This window comes from Manihot esculenta, chromosome 10, assembly GCF_001659605.2.
Source record: "Manihot esculenta cultivar AM560-2 chromosome 10, M.esculenta_v8, whole genome shotgun sequence".
In the NCBI taxonomy this organism is placed as follows: domain Eukaryota; kingdom Viridiplantae; phylum Streptophyta; class Magnoliopsida; order Malpighiales; family Euphorbiaceae; genus Manihot; species Manihot esculenta.
The window spans coordinates 5,157,481-5,178,025 of NC_035170.2; the positions used below are offsets into that span (position 1 = coordinate 5,157,481).

The following is a 20,545-nucleotide window of genomic DNA, read 5'->3' on the forward strand; positions in this document are numbered from 1 at the left end:
TGAGTTTGGAGACTAAATTTTTTATTTGAGATTGAGAATTGAGGAAAACAATGTCTTTTTGTGCTATACTTGGGAGTATAAACGAATCAAGTTATTCATAAGTTGTTAGAGACTCGGCTTGGCTCCATAATAACTCAATCAAGCTCAACTTGTTTGTTAAACAAACCGGGCTCGAATTCAATTTTGAAACTCGTCACCTAAAAAAGCAGAGTTTGATTAAATAGTATTTAGCTCATTAAGCTTTGTAATGAATAGACTCTATAAATAGACTTGCAAGCAGAATCAGCTCGTTAATTAGACTTATGAGCTGGCACGTTAAGTAAGCTCGTGAAATAGTTCATTAAATAGGTTTATTAAGTAAAATTAAGAATATATTCATTAACAAGCTAATTAAGTAATATATTAAAATTATTTATTATATAATTATAATATTAATTTAATTTTTTTATTATAAAATTAAAACTAAGTCATAAAGAAAATGAAATGAAAACTTTAATTAAATGAAAATTTTAATTTTTGACAACTAAGCACTTAAAGATGATAATAATTATAAATGTATATTAACAATAATTAGGTATATAATGTTTATTATATTTATAAAAAATTTTATAATTATAATTTAATTTTATATGGTATATATGTTTATAAAAAATATTAAAATATAAATAAATAATATAAAATATAAAATTAAACTAATATTTGTGTGTAAATATTCAATAAATTATTTTAAAAAATTAATACTATTAAATAATTAAAATAAAGATAACTGTAATTAAAATTACAAATCACAAATAATTAATATAAACTATTATAATAAGTTCTTTAATATCATTAGTAATATTACATAATAAATTAAATTGTGAAAATTAGATATTTTTAGAATTAAAGTATAATTATAAAATTTTTTTATATAATTATTTATAATTAAGTATATTATTTAAATAATATTATATGATAAATTGAATTGTGAGTATAAAATTAAAATATAATTATAAAAATATTTTTAAACTAAAATATTATTATAAATAAATAATTAATTATTGTTAATTTATTTATATGATTATTCTCTTAAAATTTATTGATTAAACTTTAAAATTAAACTATGTAGTTTTAAAAATTCTCTAATTATATAAAAACATATTTTTATAATTTATTAATTAAATTATATAAGCATAAAATTATTTTTAACCAAAACTACGTAATTTTGGTGTTGCTAATAATAACCTAAGCCCGAGCAAATTGCATCGGACATTTGTATCCCAAGCCCATCACGCTGCAGCAGCTATCAGACATCGTATTTCAACCAGAGGAGACAGGACCCCTCGACCGCCTGAGCAGCAGCACGTCGCGCCAGCACCACCGCCGCATCGCGAGCCTGCGAGCCGCCGCATCACTGCATCTCGTGCCCGTGAGCCGCCGCACGCCGCACCTCTGCATCGACCGACCACCGCTCGTTTGCAGCCCACCTCTGCATCGCGCGACTGGAACCGCCGCACCGCTGCACCTTGTGCTCTTGAGCCGCCGCACGCCGCACCTCTGCATCGACCGCTCGTTGCAGCCCGCTTCTGTATCGAGACTGTGACCGCGGCCGGCCCGCCGCACGCCCGAACCTCTGCATCGACTGGTCGTTTGCCACCCACCGCTCCTCTGCAGTTCAACGGTAAGCATTTTTTTTTTTGAAATCTGAATAAAATATTTCTGGGTAGAATTTTGATTGGTAATGTTGGAAGCATTATGAATTTATTATGACATTCAAGTTTATAGGCATCATAATGTTGATTAGACTACTTAGCTTGTCGCTCCAAAAAATGGAGTCATTTATGGTTTTCTTTGACAATGGAGGTGTGTATTCCATTCCGTTTCCTGATCACAAATAGGTCGAGTGTTAAAAGTATCTAACATATGAATATTCATTCTTTTTATCAATACTTAAGTAGTTAACTTGCAGAAGAGATACATTTGATAGCAACTTGCTGTGCAAAGTTCACATTGTTAAACATATATGATATGTTATTGTAAAATGGACTTGGAGTAATTTCACTTTGGTTTTTGGATAATTAATTATTTTATTGTTTCCATCATTTCTCAACATGAAGATGATTAAATCATATAACTTGTTTCAAACTTTATTCATTTGATATTAAACTTTGTGTGTTATTTGTATTATGTTGTTTAGTTTGTATTATTTGTATTATTTTTGTTATGAATTGTATTTCGTAATCTTTTTTTAATGTGTTTATGAATTGACAATTGATGAAAGTTTTGAAAATAATTTGTAATTATTAATTCGAGCTCGAGCTCGAGTTTTGTTAACGAGTTTCTTAATCGAGTTTTAGCTTTTCGAGTTAAAGCTCGAATTAGACTTGTTATTATATAAAACGAGTTTTTCACAAGTCGAGCTCGATTATAATATTTAATCCACGAGCCGAGCTCAAGCCAAATATTAGAGCTTGAGCTTCTAAAATTTTTTAATAAATGAGCCTGAACTTTACAAAGTTCGGCTCGACTTGGTTCAATTACACCCTTAACTATGTTATTGATTTTTGAAAAATAACTGAATTGAACCAAACTGAACAGAATTAATTCGATTTGATTTTTATTAAAATCGGTTTTAGTTCGGTTTTATATTTTAAAAAGTTCAGTTTATTCGGTTTGACCGGTTTGGTTCGATTTAAAACCGAACCGACCGAATGCTTAAACGAACCGACCGAATGCTTACCCCTAGTTATTGGTGAGGTTTGTGGGAGGCAAATATTTATCGTTAAGGTTTGCATTTGTTGTTTGTTTGTGATGATTACATGTGTATATGGGAAATAAATACTGTTTGTTGCCGATTATCTTGAATGGTATGTTACAGGAGTTCTTATGCTCCATTGACGACTTTCTCATGGTTTAGGAAGATGACAACTATCGAGACAGAAATGGGTCAGCCTCCAAAAAATAAGGTTGCTACTGCCACTGCTAAGCTTCAAAGTTCAACTTCGTCATTCAAAAGATGGGGAAGAAAGCATCCATTTGTCAGATATGGGCTTCCAATGATCTCACTCACTGTCTTTGGGGCAATAGGCCTTGGCCATCTGTTGCAAGGCAGGTCAGTTTCTTCTTATCCAAAAAAATGAAAAAAAAAATTACAATTTTGAACCATATGATATAATCATAAACTTTCTTAGATTTTAAGTATTATGTGAAACAATGCCATCAAGCTCATCCTCACCCTATCCCCACCCGTTTTCTTCTCTCACTTCTCTTTTTAGGTGTCTAATTTCTAAATGATATTGATAGAGTAAACAAAATCTATTTTGTATTTTGGTTAAATGAAACAATGAATACAGATTTGAGAGGATGGATAAATTGCTCTATTATATTGAAGTGATTCCCAAACTCAAGCAGTCATTGATTACAAAGCAATAACAAACAAAATAAAAGATAATACAGAGAAAATTCCTGATAGGCGGTTGTCGAAGCCGTCAAAAATAAACCTATTAAACGATCAACAAATAAATTTGCAGATAGTGGCAATAGGGTCGAACCACAGGGAATTGACACTAAAGACCTTCCTAATAATGACCAAGGTAAAATAAATAACAAATAAATAAAAGAGGGGGGTTTTTGAGTTGATGGATTAACACTAAATAGTAAAAGAAAGCAGTAATTTAAAGATGAGTAAATCAATAAGAGAAAGGCTTCTAGTTGAAGTATGAGTCTAATTCAGTTTGTTCAGAATTGGTCATTGATTATTTGAAGACTCCTTTTTGATTTCAATAAATTAGTTTTGGTTGTGGAAGACGCTTCTCACAATCCAAATTCCTCCTTAGTTCTAGTTTGATTAGGAAACGTTCGCTAATCAAACACTAATCAACAAGTTGCCAAGGAACGTCCTTGGGGCATTATAGCATCGAACAACTGTTGATTGCATTAAGACTTAGAGAAACCCAATTCTATCCTTGCCAACCGCGTGGTCAAGTTTAAATTATGCAACCTGATTGAATGTGTATTTGAATAATCCAAGCAATTACGGACCTAAACCATTCAAACAATATTACTCAAGCAATTTAAAAGCAATGGGCCCTTATTGATTCTAAAAGCAAAGTAATACTTGTAGAAAAGATCAGATTGCATAAATATTGAAACAAATAAGAGTTCAACAATGGAGTATTAAACCTCCCAATTCATAACAAATCTGAATATTCTCAACTTCAACTAGAAAATAATGAATTTAGCCACTCATGGTGACTAAAATACACAAAAGAGATGAAAAGAACGAAAAGAAAGAACAGCTGAAGAGTTTCTGGCGAGGGAGAAGGTGCTGAGTTCCTGATCAGAAGATAGTCCCCTTGCTGGTTTTGAGACTCCCCTTTTATAGCTGAAGAATTGTCTAGGGTTTTGAAATCCCTTTTTGATTTGATGTTGGACTCCTCTTTTGATGTTGAATTTGATTGCAATTGGATTTCCTTGGATGAGAAGTTCTTTCGTGGCTCTTGGATTAGTGTTGGAAGTGATTGGATTGGATTTGGACTTCTGAAAATTCGGATTTCTGTTTGCTGTCCATTTTCCCGCTCTGCTGTAATTTTCTGCTGTCAAAGTGATTTGCCCAGCAATTTGACCAGTTTCTTCAAGTGATTGGGCAAATCACTGGGCAAATCGCTTCTCTGTGAGTCAGTCCTCTATGCCTTTGCGAGTGCTTTGGCCAGTGATCTTCGATTGTTTTGGTCAAATCACCTGCCCATATCACTGCTGTCTGTTGCTTCTGGGTATTTGCTTTAGCTTGATCTGGGCAGTGATTGGAGCAGATTTTTGGGCAAATCACTGGGCAAACCATCCTTTTGTAAATTTTCTGCACTTTTTCTTCCATTTTCCAAATTCTTCCTTTTCTGTAAAAACAAGATAAAAACCATAAATTAAACTGAAAAATGTGTAAATAAGCAATAAAGAAGATAATAAAAATGTGGCTAAATTATGCTTGATCAAATACCCCCACACCTAGCTTTTTGCTTGTCCTCAAGCAACAAATAACTTAGCTAATCAAGCCCCTTTTTCCTTAGAGCCTAAGTACCACTTAATCAGCCCCCCCTAGACTCCTAAGCTGAAGTATCACAGTATAGAGTACATTCACCAAGGTCATCCTCTCCTTTCCTTGTTTCCTTTCACCTCCTATGGTCAAGAGAAAGGTTTCTATCTCAATCATGCTTCTTCTTTTATGTTAGGTTTAATGTAACCCCTAGGAGTGACTTGCCACCTTCTCTTTTTCTCCTTTTTATTTAATTTATATTTTTATTTTCAGCAGTACTTATTCTTATCCTTGCCTGAAAAAGTCATTAACCTTTTTACGCGATTGTGTACATGGGTGATACACCCCCGGTTACTCAGTTAGTCACTTGTTCAAGTGGCTACTAGCTCTGTTCATAGTCTAGACCATCGAAACTTATTTGCTTGAAAAAGTTACTGACCTTTTTACGCGATTGTGTACATGGGTGATACACCCCCGGTTACTCAGTCAGTTACTTCTCCAAGTGGCTATTAGGCTCAGTTCATAGTCTTAGACCATTGGAACAAGTTTGTGATTTGTGCTTTGTGCTGGTTTGTCATGATAGTTTGGGCAAATCAGCTCATAGGGAGTTACACTAGCTTTTTATTTGCATGTATTTTTATTTTTATTTCCCTTTACCACAACAAGTTTAAGGGTTCAATTCAAGTAAAGAACTTCCTAAGTGAAGGTAGCATACTGTGAGTGATTCAACTAAGGCTTAGAGGGGTGGCCAATCAATGGGGTCATGAGATAAGGAACTCTTTTAACTTCGTTATCTATGTTTGAGTAGAGCAAAAGCTAAGACAAAATTCTGTGTGTATGTGCAGAAAGTGTGAAGAGAAAAGAAAAAAAATTCTGGTGTGTGCAAAAAGGGGTAAAAATAATGCAAAAAGCAACAAAAAGAATGTAAAAGAAAACTAAATATGGTGAAATCTGTGCAAAATATTCTCTAAACACCCCCACACCTATTCTAGACATTGTCCTCAATGTGTAAGCATATATATATGAAAGAATTAAGAGGGAAAAGGAAAGATATTTCCTGGCCTGGGGGTGATTTGACCAGTGACTTGGGCAGGCACTGGGCAAATCACTGGGCAAATCGCTATCTGTGGCGATGCTGGGGCAGAAAGTGGTCCACCAGCAGGTTCAACAAGTGCTCCATCCTCTGCATTTGGTCCTCAATCCTACTGAGACGAGCCTCTACTGTCTGGTTGGGGGCTTCGTCTTCGTGTGGCTGAGGAGCATCCTGCTGAGGGGCTGCTGGTGGTGGCTCATTTGCTGGTCCCTGGCCTATTGCCTGGGTTGTCCCATTTACTGGTTCTGCTGTGGAGGCTGGCTGCTGTGTGCTGGTGCTTATGGTGACTTTCTTCCTTCTGAAAACACGCTCATGGCGTGGCGTTACTGGACCTGCAGGTGCAATGGAAAAAACATCCCCCACCTTGCAAAGCAACCCCATATCATCCAATGTGCGTAGGTCCAAGGGGGTTGTTTTGGGGGTGGGGGAGAGGTCAGTATGTGCGGGGTGCAATAGTTTGAGATTCACTGCAATGGCAGTGATCAAAGGACCAAAAATCAAGGGCCTATTATATTGTATGATGCTGGATAGTTGGGTGGCAACCCAATATCCAAGATGAATTTTTCTGCCCCTGTGCATGCACCAAAGGATATACTATTCAATTCTGGTCAGGATGTTGGAAGCATCCTTCCTCCCAGAAAATGTGTAGGCCAGGAATCTGTGAAGGTATTTCAGACTTGGGTTACTGAGGTATAGGTCCTTGGACCTAGTAGGAGAGTAAGAGTCTGGTGGATTGTCACTTAATTCCAAGTACACAGAGCTTGGATCAAACTCAGCAGGGAAGTCCCAGGTGGACTGAGGGCATTCACAGCCTATGGCTATGCCGAATTCCTGCAGGGATAAGCGAAATCGCTTCCCTAATAACCTAAATCCAATTGTGCCAGGTGTGTGTAGGTTATGCATGGCATTTTTATCAAAATAGAATGTGGTGAAAAACTCCTGTGTGAGTTCAAGGAAGGAAGGCATGCGCAGGAGGAAAAAAGTGTCCCAGCCAATAGCAGAGATCAGAGAACGTACCTGGGAATGGAGTCTCAGTGCTCCAAGGGTGGCATGGTGGATATACTTACCTGGGTGGTATGGCAGAGATGAAATTTTAAGCAACCTGGTGCGCTCAGAAATTTTGTTGAATGTCAGTGCTTGGACGATGTGATCTGGGTATGCTGGCCTGGGCAAATCGCTGGGCAAATTGCTGGGCATATCGCTTAGTGCGTCGCTGGGCACATCGCTTAGTGCGTCGCTGGGCACATCGCCAGGCGTATCGCTTGGTAAGTCCGTGGGCGTATCACTGGGCACAGCGCTGGTGAAATCAGTAGGCACATCGTTGGGCACAGCGTGTGGCACATTGCTGGGCGCAGCACTTGGCAGATCCTTGGTCATATCAGTGGGCATATCAGCGCTTGGCATAGCGCTTGGCATAGTGCTTTGCATAGTGCTTTGCACATTGCTGGGCGCATCAGTAGTCGTGTGCATGGGCACATCAGTGGTGGAATCGGTGGGCACATCACATGGCAGATCCGTGGGCGCATCAGTTTCTTTGGCGATGGTAGGTTCCGACTCTGGCTCTGACCTCGGTGGCGACTGAGTTCTTGGCCGTTTCTGGCTGTGGCCGGTGGGAGTGGTGGCTTCGGGTAACTTTTTGCCCTCAGGGTCTGCCGTCGGGGCTATTGTGGATGGCGGCGTTCTTTGCCGTTTCGTTTGCCGGCGATATATCTGGACGGCCGGTGAGTCGGTGCGTCCTGTTTCTGTACTTGTGGCCGGTGGTGTCTCGGTGTTGGTGGTGGTAGTTGGTGGTGTGTCCCACGCTTCATCGTCACTGTCAGAGGGGCTGGGTGGTCTGGGTAACCCTAATTTCTTCCACATGAATGGTCCGCCGGTGGCCCTCATCTTGATTCTTACCATGGTGGTCCTGAGTTTGCCGGTGGGTGAGTGGTTGTCGGAGAGAAGAAAGCTTGAAGAAGAAGAAGAGATAAAAACAGTAGTTTAGCGTAAAAATTAAAAATAAAAGAAAAGACTACTTAAAGTGATTAGGGAATGTGATCTGCCCTGATCATTAAATGCTGGCCCTCTGGATTTGTGACAGGGTGATTTGCCCAGTGATTTGGGTAAGCAGTGGGCAAATCACTTGGCCAGACCGCTTCTCCTTTGCAGTTGCTGGGCTGGTACTGTTCACGCCCTTTTCTGATGATGTGCTTGATTTTGCGATTGGACCGGTGATCTTGGTCAAATTATCTGGGCAATTGGGCAAATCACTGCCCCGATCACTTGTGATTATGGTACATTCAGTCGATTTGCCCGGCGATTTGGGCAAGTATTGGGCAAATCACTGGGCAAATCACTGCCTCTGGGCTGCCTCCCAGTAGCGCCCTGTTTTCTGTCTTGGGCTAGACTTCAATGTCTTGCTCAGCAGTCTTGGGAAGGGGGATCCAAGGGAACCTCCTCCACAACATGGACAGTAAAACCTTCATAGAATCTCTTCAAACGATGCCCATTAACTTTAAAAACTTTGCTAGTTTGTGAGCTCCTAATGTCAACAGCTCCGTGTGGATAGATATGTTCAACTAAGAATGGTCCAATCCACCTAGACCGAAGCTTTCCAGGGAATAATTTGAACCTGGAATCAAAGAGCAAAACCTTATCACCAACCTGGAAGTGTTTTCTGGAGATGTGCTTGTCATGGAAGGCTTTGGTCCTTGCTTTATAATCCCATGAGGCTTCATATGCATCACGCCTAATTTCCTCAAGCTCTTGAATCTGTAATTTTCTGTGAACTCCAGCCTCTTTTTCATCAAGATTACAGCTCTTCACAGCCCAATAGGCTTTATGTTCAAGTTCCACCGGTAGATGGCAGGCTTTCCCATAAATCAGCCTATATGGAGACATCCCAATTGGGGTTTTATATGCTGTCCTATATGCCCATAAGGCATCATTGAGGCGTGTACTCCAGTCCTTGCGATTTGGGCAGACCGTTTTCTCCAAGATGGACTTGATCTCCCTATTTGACACTTCAGCCAGCCCATTTGTTTGAGGGTGATAGGCAGTAGAGGTTCTATGGATGACATGGTGCTTCTTGAGGAGAGTTTCTACTACCTTGTTGCAAAAATGGGTGCCTCGGTCACTGATTATGGCCTTGGGCAGTCCAAATCTTGAGAAAATGTGAGATTTTACAAAATCACCCACTGTTTTTGCATCATCAGCTCTTGTTGCTTTGGCCTCAATCCACTTGGACACATAATCCACAGCAAGTAGTATGTAGGTGTTGCCAAAGGAAGGTGGGAATGGTCCCATGAAGTCAATGCCCCATATGTCAAAGATTTCACACACCATAATGGGTGCTTGTGGCATTTCACTTCTTTTGCCAAGGTTTCCCGTTTGTTGGCATCTTGCACATGACCTACAAAATAAATAAGCATCTCTAAATATGTTAGGCCAAAATAATCCACTTTCAAGGACTTTCAAGGCTGTCTTGCGTGGCCCAAAGTGACCTCCACAGCTGTAAGAGTGGCAGAAAGTTAGGACAGATGTGATCTCATGGTTTGGGATGCATCTCCTTATGACTTGGTCTGCACAATGCTTCCATAGGTAAGGCTCATCCCACACATAATACCTTGCCTCTTTCTTGATCTTGTCTCTTATGTGTTTGGGCAAATCAGTGGGCAAATCGCCTATGGCAAGGAAGTTAACAATATCAGCATACCATGGTTCCTCTTCTTGGACAGCAAAGAGGTGCTTATCAGGGAAGGTCTCATTGATGGGGCATGTCTCCATCTCGGTCAGAATTCTGCTAAGGTGATCAGCCACAAGGTTCTCCTTGCCTTTCTTGTCACGGATCTCCAAGTCAAACTCTTGTAACAGCAATATCCATCTCACCAGCCTAGGTTTGGACTCTTTTTTCTTGATTAAATACCTTAGTGCAGCATGATCTGAGTATATAATCACCTTTGTACCAAGTAGGTAGGGTCTAAACTTCTCTAATGCAAACACAACAGCCAGCAACTCTTTTTCCGTGGTGGAATAATTGCATTGTGCAACATCTAGGGTGCGTGAGGCATAGTGAATGACATGAGGAGAGTTACCTATGCGCTGTCCCAATACTGCACCTATAGCAAAGTTGCTGGCATCACACATGATCTCAAATGGAAGGGTCCAATCAGGTGGCTGGATGACTGGGGCAGAAATTAGGAGTGATTTGATCAAATCAAAGGCTGATTTGCAGCTGTCATCAAAGTTGAATGGTACATCCTGCTGTAACGATCTGCAAAGAGGCTGAGTTATTTTAGAAAAATCCTTGATAAACCTCCTGTAAAAACCAGCATGTCCAAGGAATGATCGAATCTCCCTAATGCTGGTTGGGTAGGGCAGATTTTTGATGGTGTCGATTTTGGCTTTGTCCACCTCAATCCCTTTTGCTGAAACAATATGGCCTAAGATTAAGCCATGGCTGACCATGAAGTGGCACTTCTCATAGTTGAGAACCAAGTTTGTCTCCAAACACCTTTGAAGTATCTTCTCCAAGTTGGCTAGGCATTCATGGAATGAGTTGCCATACACCGTAAAGTCATCCATGAAGACTTCAATGATCCTCTCCACATAGTCAGAAAAAATGCTCATCATGCACCTTTGGAAAGTGGCTGGTGCATTGCAAAGACCGAAGGGCATCCTCCTAAATGCGAATGTGCCAAATGGGCATGTGAAAGTGGTCTTCTCTTGGTCTTCTGGTGCAACGGGGATTTGATAAAATCCAGAATATCCATCAAGGAGGTAGTAATGGCTTTTTCCAGCAAGTCTCTCAAGCATTTGGTCCATGAAGGGCAAGGGAAAGTGGTCCTTTCTTGTGGCTGTGTTGAGCTTCCTGTAGTCCATGCAAACTCTCCACCCATTTTGTACACGAGTGGGTACTAGCTCTCCTTCAGAATTAGGGACAATGGTAATCCCGGTCTTCTTAGGTACCACATGGATGGGACTCACCCATTTACTGTCAGAAATGGGGTAGATTACCCCAATGTCTAGGAGCTTCACAATCTCCTTCTTTACAACCTCCATCATAGGTGGATTCAGCCTTCTTTGTGCCTCACGAACAGGTTTGCACTCATCCTCCATAAGTATCCGATGCATGCATGTTGAGGGTGAGATACCCTTTATGTCCTCCAATGTCCACCCAATTGCCTTCTTGTGTCTCCTCAACACATCCAGGAGCTTTTCCTCTTCTTCTTGGCTGAGCTGGTTGGAGATGATTACTGGAAGTGTATTTCCAGCTCCCAAGTAGGCATATTTGAGGTGGTTAGGCAAGGGTTTTAGTTCTGGTGCCTTTTCTGTCTGCTGGTTTTCTGTCTGCCTGCTGTCCGATTTGAGCGGTGATTTGAGCAGATTTTCTGGTGTTCTGGGCAAATCACTGGGCAAATCACCCACATCCAGCAAGTTACAACAGTCTGCTATTTTGTCTTCTTCAGAGATGTTGCTGTCCACTTTTCCTTTCCTGCAAAGACCTTCATAAAGTAAGTTTTCTTGATCAAAATAAAAAACTTCTTGACTTAAATTATCAATAACATCAAGTCCATAAACATGAGAAACATCATTGGGGAATTTCATGGCATCATAAACATTAAATTTGATAACTTCCCCTTCAAACTCCATAGTCAATGTGCCATCATGCACATCAATTTTAGTTCTTGCTGTGCTCAAGAATGGTCTCCCAAGTAGGATATCAGAGGTGGTGTTGCTCTTGTCTTCCTCCATGTCAATAACATAAAAATCTGCTGGAAAGACTAATTGGTCCACTTGCACCAACACATCTTCCAGCACTCCTTTAGGGTAGACAATGGATCGGTCAGCCAATTGGATCATAATGATGGTGCCCTTGAGTGTACCTGCATTTAACAAGTTAAAAATAGACAGAGGCATGACATTTATTGAAGCTCCAAGGTCACACATGGCCTTCTTTATTCCCACATTGCCTATTTTGCATGAAACCGCAAACATTCCTCTATCTTTGCATTTGACTAGTAGTTTCCTTTGGATGACAGCTGAAACACACTCCCCCACACTTACCTTTTCACGTTCAGCAAGTTTCCTTCGGTTGGTGCATAGCTCTTTGAGAAACTTGGCATACCTTGGAATTTGTTTTACAGCATCAAGTAGGGGAATGTTGATTTCCACTTTGCGGAGTGTCTCAAATATCTCTTTTTCCTCTTTCTCCTTTTGGGACCTTGCAAATCTCTTTGGGAAGGGAGGAGGTACCTTGAATTTCTCCATAGGTTGCTGTTTCTGCCTTTGGCTGGATTCTGCCTGGTCTGTTGATTTGGGCAAATCACTGTCTGCCTTCTCTGGAGAATTGGGCAAATCACTGCTGGATAGCTTAGTTTGCCCAGCGATCGGGTCAGTTTCTACAAGCAAACTGGGCAAATCACTGCCCTGATCACTTTCTGGCAGAATTTCTTCCATGCCCTGTTTTTGCACTTTTTCAGCCCTATTGTCTTGCAACTCCTTTCCACTCCTCAATGTGATGGCACTAGCATTTTGCCTTGGATTTATCTCAGTTTGGGAAGGTAGCTTTCCTTGTGATTCAATTTTGTTTAAGGATGAAGCCATTTGCCCCATTTGTTTCTCAAGATTCTGCACAGTATTTGCCAAATTTTTCACAATCTCTTCAAGGGATGCATTAGAATTTTGAGGTGCAGCATGAGCTTGGTTCCTTTGCTGGTAGCTTGGATATTGCTGTCCCCTTGCATAACTGAAATTTGGATGGTCCCTCCAGCCTGGATTATAAGTATTTGCATAGGAATCATACCTTCTTTGCCCATTAAAGCCTCCAACAGCATTGACTTGCTGGTCCTCCTCTTGAAGGGAAGGACATAGATCAGTTGGGTGGTTGTTGGCACATATTCCACACGTCTTGGGCTGCTGAATCTGCTGGACTTGTTGAGCTTGACTCACAACAAGGCTACGGACAGCATTGGTGAGTTCAGAAAGTTGGGATGATAAAGTGGAATTACTCACCTCATTTACATTCCTTGTTGGCAGCTCTTGATCTCCAAATTGCTGAGAAGCTGCGGCCATGGTGGAAATTAAGTCCCTCATCTCTCGAGGTGATTTTCTCTCAGTTGATCCTCCACAGGCTGCATCAATAAACTTTCTTTCTGAGGGTAGTAGACCTCCATAGAAGTACTCAATGAGAGATTGGTCAGAAATATCATGTTGAGGGCAGCTTGTGCATAGCTTTTTGAACCTCTCCCAATACTCATACAAGCCTTCAGAGTGCTTTTGCCTTATGCCACTTATCTCTCGACGGATGCCAATGGCTTTTGAGGTAGGGAAGAATTTTTTCAAGAATGCTCTCACCATATCAGTCCATGATGTGATGGTTCCGGGTGGTAAGTAGAATAGCCATTCTTTGGCATAGTCGTTAAGGGAAAAAGGGAAGGCTCTAAGTTTGATATCCTCTTCTGGAATACCTTGGGGTCTCAAGGTTGAGCACACAACGTGGAATGCCTTCAAATGCTTGTGAGGATCTTCATTTTCAAGGCCTCTGAATTTGGGAAGGAGATGGATCAGACCTGTTTTTAGCTCAAAAGGTGCTGTCAATGGGGGATATGCAATGCATAAGGGTGCTAGATCTCCTGCTGGTTCAGCTAACTCTCCAAGAGTTCTCTCCCGTGGCTGAGGTGCTTGGATGGGCATGTTTCTTGCTTGATTTTCAGCTTCTACATGTGCAGCAGGCGGTGCCGCCATTGCTGGATTTTCTGCCATGACCAGGAATTCAGTTTCTGGTAAAAATTCTGCTGTAGCAGGTGCGGTGATGGAAGTTTCTGCTGGTGCAGAAATTTCTTCAGCAGGGGCAGTAGGTGGTCTGTGAGGTGGAGTTGCTGATGAAGATGGTCTTGAGGCTTGGTTCCTCAAATTTGCTTGCTTCCTTAAGCTCTTGGCAGTCTTTTCAATCTCCGGGTCGTAAAGAAGAGTGTCTTTACGGCCAGACCTGGTCATAAAGGGAAAATACGTTAGTTTAAATCAAATCCCCGGCAACGGCGCCAATTTTTGATAGGCGGTTGTCGAAGCCGTCAAAAATAAACCTATTAAACGATCAACAAATAAATTTGCAGATAGTGGCAATAGGGTCGAACCACAGGGAATTGACACTAAAGACCTTCCTAATAATGACCAAGGTAAAATAAATAACAAATAAATAAAAGAGGGGGGTTTTTGAGTTGATGGATTAACACTAAATAGTAAAAGAAAGCAGTAATTTAAAGATGAGTAAATCAATAAGAGAAAGGCTTCTAGTTGAAGTATGAGTCTAATTCAGTTTGTTCAGAATTGGTCATTGATTATTTGAAGACTCCTTTTTGATTTCAATAAATTAGTTTTGGTTGTGGAAGACGCTTCTCACAATCCAAATTCCTCCTTAGTTCTAGTTTGATTAGGAAACGTTCGCTAATCAAACACTAATCAACAAGTTGCCAAGGAACGTCCTTGGGGCATTATAGCATCGAACAACTGTTGATTGCATTAAGACTTAGAGAAACCCAATTCTATCCTTGCCAACCGCGTGGTCAAGTTTAGATTATGCAACCTGATTGAATGTGTATTTGAATAATCCAAGCAATTACGGACCTAAACCATTCAAACAATATTACTCAAGCAATTTAAAAGCAATGGGCCCTTATTGATTCTAAAAGCAAAGTAATACTTGTAGAAAAGATCAGATTGCATAAATATTGAAACAAATAAGAGTTCAACAATGGAGTATTAAACCTCCCAATTCATAACAAATCTGAATATTCTCAACTTCAACTAGAAAATAATGAATTTAGCCACTCATGGTGACTAAAATACACAAAAGAGATGAAAAGAACGAAAAGAAAGAACAGCTGAAGAGTTTCTGGCGAGGGAGAAGGTGCTGAGTTCCTGATCAGAAGATAGTCCCCTTGCTGGTTTTGAGACTCCCCTTTTATAGCTGAAGAATTGTCTAGGGTTTTGAAATCCCTTTTTGATTTGATGTTGGACTCCTCTTTTGATGTTGAATTTGATTGCAATTGGATTTTCTTGGATGAGAAGTTCTTTCGTGGCTCTTGGATTAGTGTTGGAAGTGATTGGATTGGATTTGGACTTCTGAAAATTCGGATTTCTGTTTGCTGTCCATTTTCCCGCTCTGCTGTAATTTTCTGCTGTCAAAGTGATTTGCCCAGCAATTTGACCAGTTTCTTCAAGTGATTGGGCAAATCACTAGGCAAATCGCTTCTCTGTGAGTCAGTCCTCTATGCCTTTGCGAGTGCTTTGGCCAGTGATCTTCGATTGTTTTGGTCAAATCACCTGCCCATATCACTGCTGTCTGTTGCTTCTGGGTATTTGCTTTAGCTTGATCTGGGCAGTGATTGGAGCAGATTTTTGGGCAAATCACTGGGCAAACCATCCTTTTGTAAATTTTCTGCACTTTTTCTTCCATTTTCCAAATTCTTCCTTTTCTGTAAAAACAAGATAAAAACCATAAATTAAACTGAAAAATGTGTAAATAAGCAATAAAGAAGATAATAAAAATGTGGCTAAATTATGCTTGATCAATTCCCCTTCTGAAAATACAGAACTGGCTAATATTCTTCCCCTGAATTTCAAAGCTGGATCTGCGATTACAAAGCTAAAGAATATCATCCTCTGTACATGCATCACTGCCTTCTTATATCTTATCTTCCACAGGCTGCACAGTCCCCTTTATCATCACTTCCCTCCCTAACAGGCGACAATCCATTGTTCTGTCATTGCCAGCCTGTGGGACAGCAGCCTTGTTTTCAAGGCTGAACTTAGGAAATTGACCCCAGAAATCAATGACATCTACCAAGTTGCCTCTTCAACGGGTTTACCCAACTGTTGAACTAAGACTTGATCAAGCTCTTCTATATCCCTAGTGATATTTCTTTACAGAATATCCTCCTGAACAATGTAAAAGATCATCAATTTCTTTCGAGGGAGCACAAGGAGTGAAGGATGATCTCCCAGTAGTACCCTGTGAAGGTGGGACATTGGAAAAACTTGGTGGATCTTGAAAGTGGGAGGAAGCTGCAATGATTAGTGACATTGCTAAGTTTCTCCACAATGAGGAATGGCTTGTAAAAACGAGGAGCCAACTTGGGATAACCTTTGAAGCTACCGTGCTCTGGCGATAACTTGTGTTAAATTTTAGATTTCTTATGTGCTTGTTGGCTTGAAGGCCATTTAAGATTGAGCTTGGTACAAATTATACCTCAATTGTCTTAAGAGTATCGTCTTTGCAAACCTTATGTTCGAATGAATACACTCGTCTCACTGGGAAGAAATCTGTGTGTAGGGTTGGCCAGTCATAGACCACTTGAAAAGGAGAGTTGCCACTCCCTTGAAGTGTTGTACCAGTGTTTGGCCCAAATAGGAGTTGGGTTACTTTGAAGCAGTGCATCTCAAATATTGTTTTATGCTTCTATTAAGTACCTTTATCTGACCATTAGATTGGGATTAGTAAGGAGAGCTCATATAAAGCACCCATTGAGTGGAATAATTGTCCAAAAATGATTGAAAAAAAAAGGTCTTGATCACTTACAATTGATATATGAACTCCATGATGCATAGTAATTGCTTCAACAATAGTTTTTGCAGCAAAAGGATGACACAATGTGATGAATGAGCATCCTTAGAGAATGTATCATTCACCACAAAAATGTAGTCTGTACCTTGAGATTTTGGCAGCCCTGTGATAGTCAATGGAAATGTTATCATACCACGAGCTAATATGTTATCAGACACTATAGTATTAGTATATCTTCATTTCGTTTGGCAATTTAGTCAATGTAATGATATAGTTCAAGAGTTCAAGTAAATTGACTTGTACTGCATACAATCTACCCATATTTGTATGGTAATTCAAGTCATATTGTCTGTAGATAATTTTATTGCCACTTTTCTTTTCATCATAATTTTTTTTTTCTTTTGTAACGAGAGATGGCTATAGAAATGCAGTTGTTTGACAGAGGATGAACTGAACTTCTATTTTATTGTGTGTTCTGCATCATAATGGTTGATTTGTAATGGCCTCCTTCACTTGTTGATATGACCCAAATCACAGGTCCACTTCAATTGTTAAAAACTTATGTTAGGTACGTAAATAGGACATTGAAAACATCCATGGATCTTAAGAAAAATTCACCATTTGTTATTTGAAATGGGGTGAGATTGAGAATCCATGGATTGTAACAAATCAATAGTTCTTTGGAAATCTCTCGAAATGGTGAACTTGAAGTCTTAACTATGGAATGGTTTCATGTGAGATCCTCATTTTAATTTTATGAGGGATTTATGAGCCCTTTTTTCGATAAATGTGGCTTTATTCTATGGAGTTGGGTTGTCTATCAAACAAGAAAAATTGTTCCAAATATATTGATTCGAATGCCTGGATTTTAATTCCATGGATTGTAGAGAAAAGAGTTTTATAGTTTTAGGAAGGTGGCTTACCTACATAGGTAATTAGGCATGTAGTTGGAGTGTACAAAAAATTCATCTATGCTTATGATATGGATATTAGTTTCTCTGCGGCATGTTCTTCAAATACTGAAGTGGTTATAGATAAGATTTGAGAAATGTATAATTTTTTTATCCAAATTTGGAACCTGATTTGGTAAATGAACGCAACAATATCAATTTTCCTGTTGCCACAAAACAGCAGGAGGTTTTCTTCTTCTTCTTCCCCGTGTTCTTACATTTTCAAAAAGCAATATCAGAACATGCAAAAGCTTCTTCATGGTCATTGTCACCATCTTATTCTCATTTTGTTTCTCCTATTCTAAAATGAAGTTGGGTTTTGTGTGCAGCAAGGATATTGCAAAGGTGAAGGATGATCAAGAATGGGAGATAATTGAGACGAGAAAAGCATTATCCAGAACAGGGCCTGTAGAAGCATACAATCCCAAGAAGACTACATTGGAAGAGGAGTTAAAGGTGTCGTGATTAAATTTAGCATATACCTCTAATCAGTACACTCGAGGGCGTTGTAGCTAATTTTCATTGATGTGTTGTTATTACAGGCTTTGCAACAGAAAGTGGACATAAACAACTACGAGTACAAAAGAATTCCAAAACCAAATGAAGACAAGTCTGGCTAGTCTCTGGAATCAAGTCAAGTCTCGGCTGTCTCTGGCTCATTTCTAGCTTCACCATAGATGTAATAATACCGTCCAGTTTTGTGCTAACTTGATGTAGTTAATAATAAGTTGTAATTACATTCAAAACACAACTGTTAGTGAACTGTTTTGTCTTAGTTTTACATGCGAGCACAGCATAACCACCCACCCATGTTTGATTTCCACCAGTATCTATCATAAATGAAGAGCATCACAATTTACAAGTATATTTTCAGAGTATACTTTTGTAGTGAATTTCCAACTTGCAAAATTAGCATGCAGTTTTGTTACAACATCAAACCCCTCCCGCCTGTCTCCCTCCAAAAGATGTCAATAAATCCGAACTGGTTTAATAAATTTAATATTTAAATTTATTTCAAATGGATTCACTCAACACATTCTTGATATACAAAATTCCAACCCAGCATAAATATTATTTATAAAATTTGAACCCATTAAACTAGCCTTATTAAAATTTGATCAAGTCGAATAGCAGCAAAATTCAACCCGTAAACGTGTAGTGTTTTTCAACTTGGTCTGACAGAACAGAGTAGGCTGTTCTTTTTTCTTTTTTTTTCCAGACCAATAGTAAGCTGTGTTTCTTGATAGCTTTGAAGGTCTGGGGCAGACTACCAGACAAGGACAAAGGATCAGAATTAGTATTAAGCTTGAAGTAAATATGTGGCATCCAACACATGGGCCACACCGATAACGTTGATTAGAGAATGTTATGACAAAATTCTACTGCAAAAGCTAATATACCAAAGAAAAGGGAAATCATACGCTGCTTTATGATGTTTTCATTCTTTTTCTCTTACTTCTTTGATGAGCTTTCACACTTTAGAAAGCTTGCAATCAAACTGCTTTTCTTCCCAGTAGCTTTCTTTTACTGTTAAGACAATTAAAAACGGCTCGGTTCAGAGAGGGCCATATTTATTAACCCCACAAGGTCAAGTACTACTCAGAAACTGCCAATAAATTATTAGGATAAAGAACAACATATATTAACCATCCTTTGGAAAAAAAAAAAAAAATTCAATTCTACAGTTCCTTCTTTTTTTTTTCAACCAAAATAAAAACAAAATTATCTGCAAAACTAAGATAAACAACCCAAGTTGCTACAAGACCATTCAAGTTCCTTCCTACCAAATCTTTCTATGCTCTTTCAACTTACCATGTCTCAGAAAAATACAAATAAGATAAATGTTTCTATAAATCTTTATCTCCTTTTGTTTGCTGAAAAGATGTAGGAATAAGAGAAATGAATTTAAATCTAAGAAAGGATACATTTCATTATGCAGTAACCAAGAAAACGAGAAACCTTCAACCCTCTATTTCCCTCTTCCTCAGCAATTAAAGATCCAAGGGCCAATAGGAAACTAGACTTCCCAATTCGTTGGCGTTTCAGATTGTGGTTCTACTTTTCTTCTTCCTCTCATGGAGACCAATCCATGACTATTGTGTGATGCATAACCTCCTTATGATGCCAAAACTTAAATTCAAGAAAAATAGAAGGATATACCCAGATAGCTATAGAATCAAACGGACGGTTCATAATTCTGGTAGCAGTATGCTAGTGAAAATGTAAACCAGAGCGGCAAAGGCAGATGAAAAAAATGTTGATGATGTTCAAGAATAGGCAGTAAAACAGCATCTGAATAGAAAAGGCATTGAAGACAAATGGAGTAATAGCGTAACAAATGATATCCCCTCTAATCATACCAGAGGATATCAACTAAAAAGCATAAGCTTAAGTTTATAATTGCATGCTATTTTCTCATTCTGTCACTATACCTTAAGTTTAGAAAAAGATAAAAATAGATATAAAAAAGAATCTAAAATTGGAAACCTTGTATGAGAAAACAAAGAACACAAATACAAACAAATATTTGATTTCACAAAACTAAGGTGATTGGCAGAAACCAAGATACCTTAGAGGTGGCCATTTCCTCTTGGAAATAGCCACAAGGTCCTTTCTTGGGTTTGGGTGCACGTAGAAAAACATAATTTAGGCATGAAGCATCATGAGAAAACAAATCCATCCAGCAGCATCTTCTGAATACTTGTTCCCAACCATAATAACATAATTTCAGAGCATTTGCAGAAAAATCATATGAATAAAATAAAAATAAATTACCTTAAACTGATCATTGTGAATTAAAATAGTGGAGTGTGAAAATGTAGAAGACCTGTAAGTTGCAAACAATTAAATGTCAAAGAAAGGGCTAATCACTGGCAAGGCCAGAGTTCATCCATAACCATTTGGATGCTCTTATTGCATATGTTTAATGCTGGAGATCAAAGCTAAATAGG

At 39.1% G+C, this 20,545-nt stretch overlaps 1 protein-coding gene across 3 annotated transcripts; it reads left to right on the top strand.

The window, feature by feature from the left end:
• Window positions 1–1,237: 1,237 nt before the first annotated feature.
• Window positions 1,238–18,459, top strand: LOC110624728. Of its 3 annotated transcripts, none has more exons than XM_043960938.1 (4): window positions 1,238–1,660; window positions 2,858–3,091; window positions 17,924–18,050; window positions 18,137–18,459. In XM_043960938.1, the coding sequence occupies exons 2-4, from the start codon at window positions 2,901–2,903 to the stop codon at window positions 18,212–18,214; spliced, it is 396 nt and encodes a 131-aa protein (XP_043816873.1). In that variant the 5' UTR covers window positions 1,238–1,660; window positions 2,858–2,900; the 3' UTR covers window positions 18,215–18,459. The 3 variants fall into 3 exon arrangements, with proteins under 3 accessions (XP_043816873.1, XP_021625689.1, XP_043816874.1); XM_021769997.2 differs by having other exon boundaries at window positions 1,239–1,660; window positions 2,897–3,091; XM_043960939.1 differs by lacking the exon at window positions 1,238–1,660 and having other exon boundaries at window positions 2,954–3,087.
• Window positions 18,460–20,545: the final 2,086 nt, after the last annotated feature.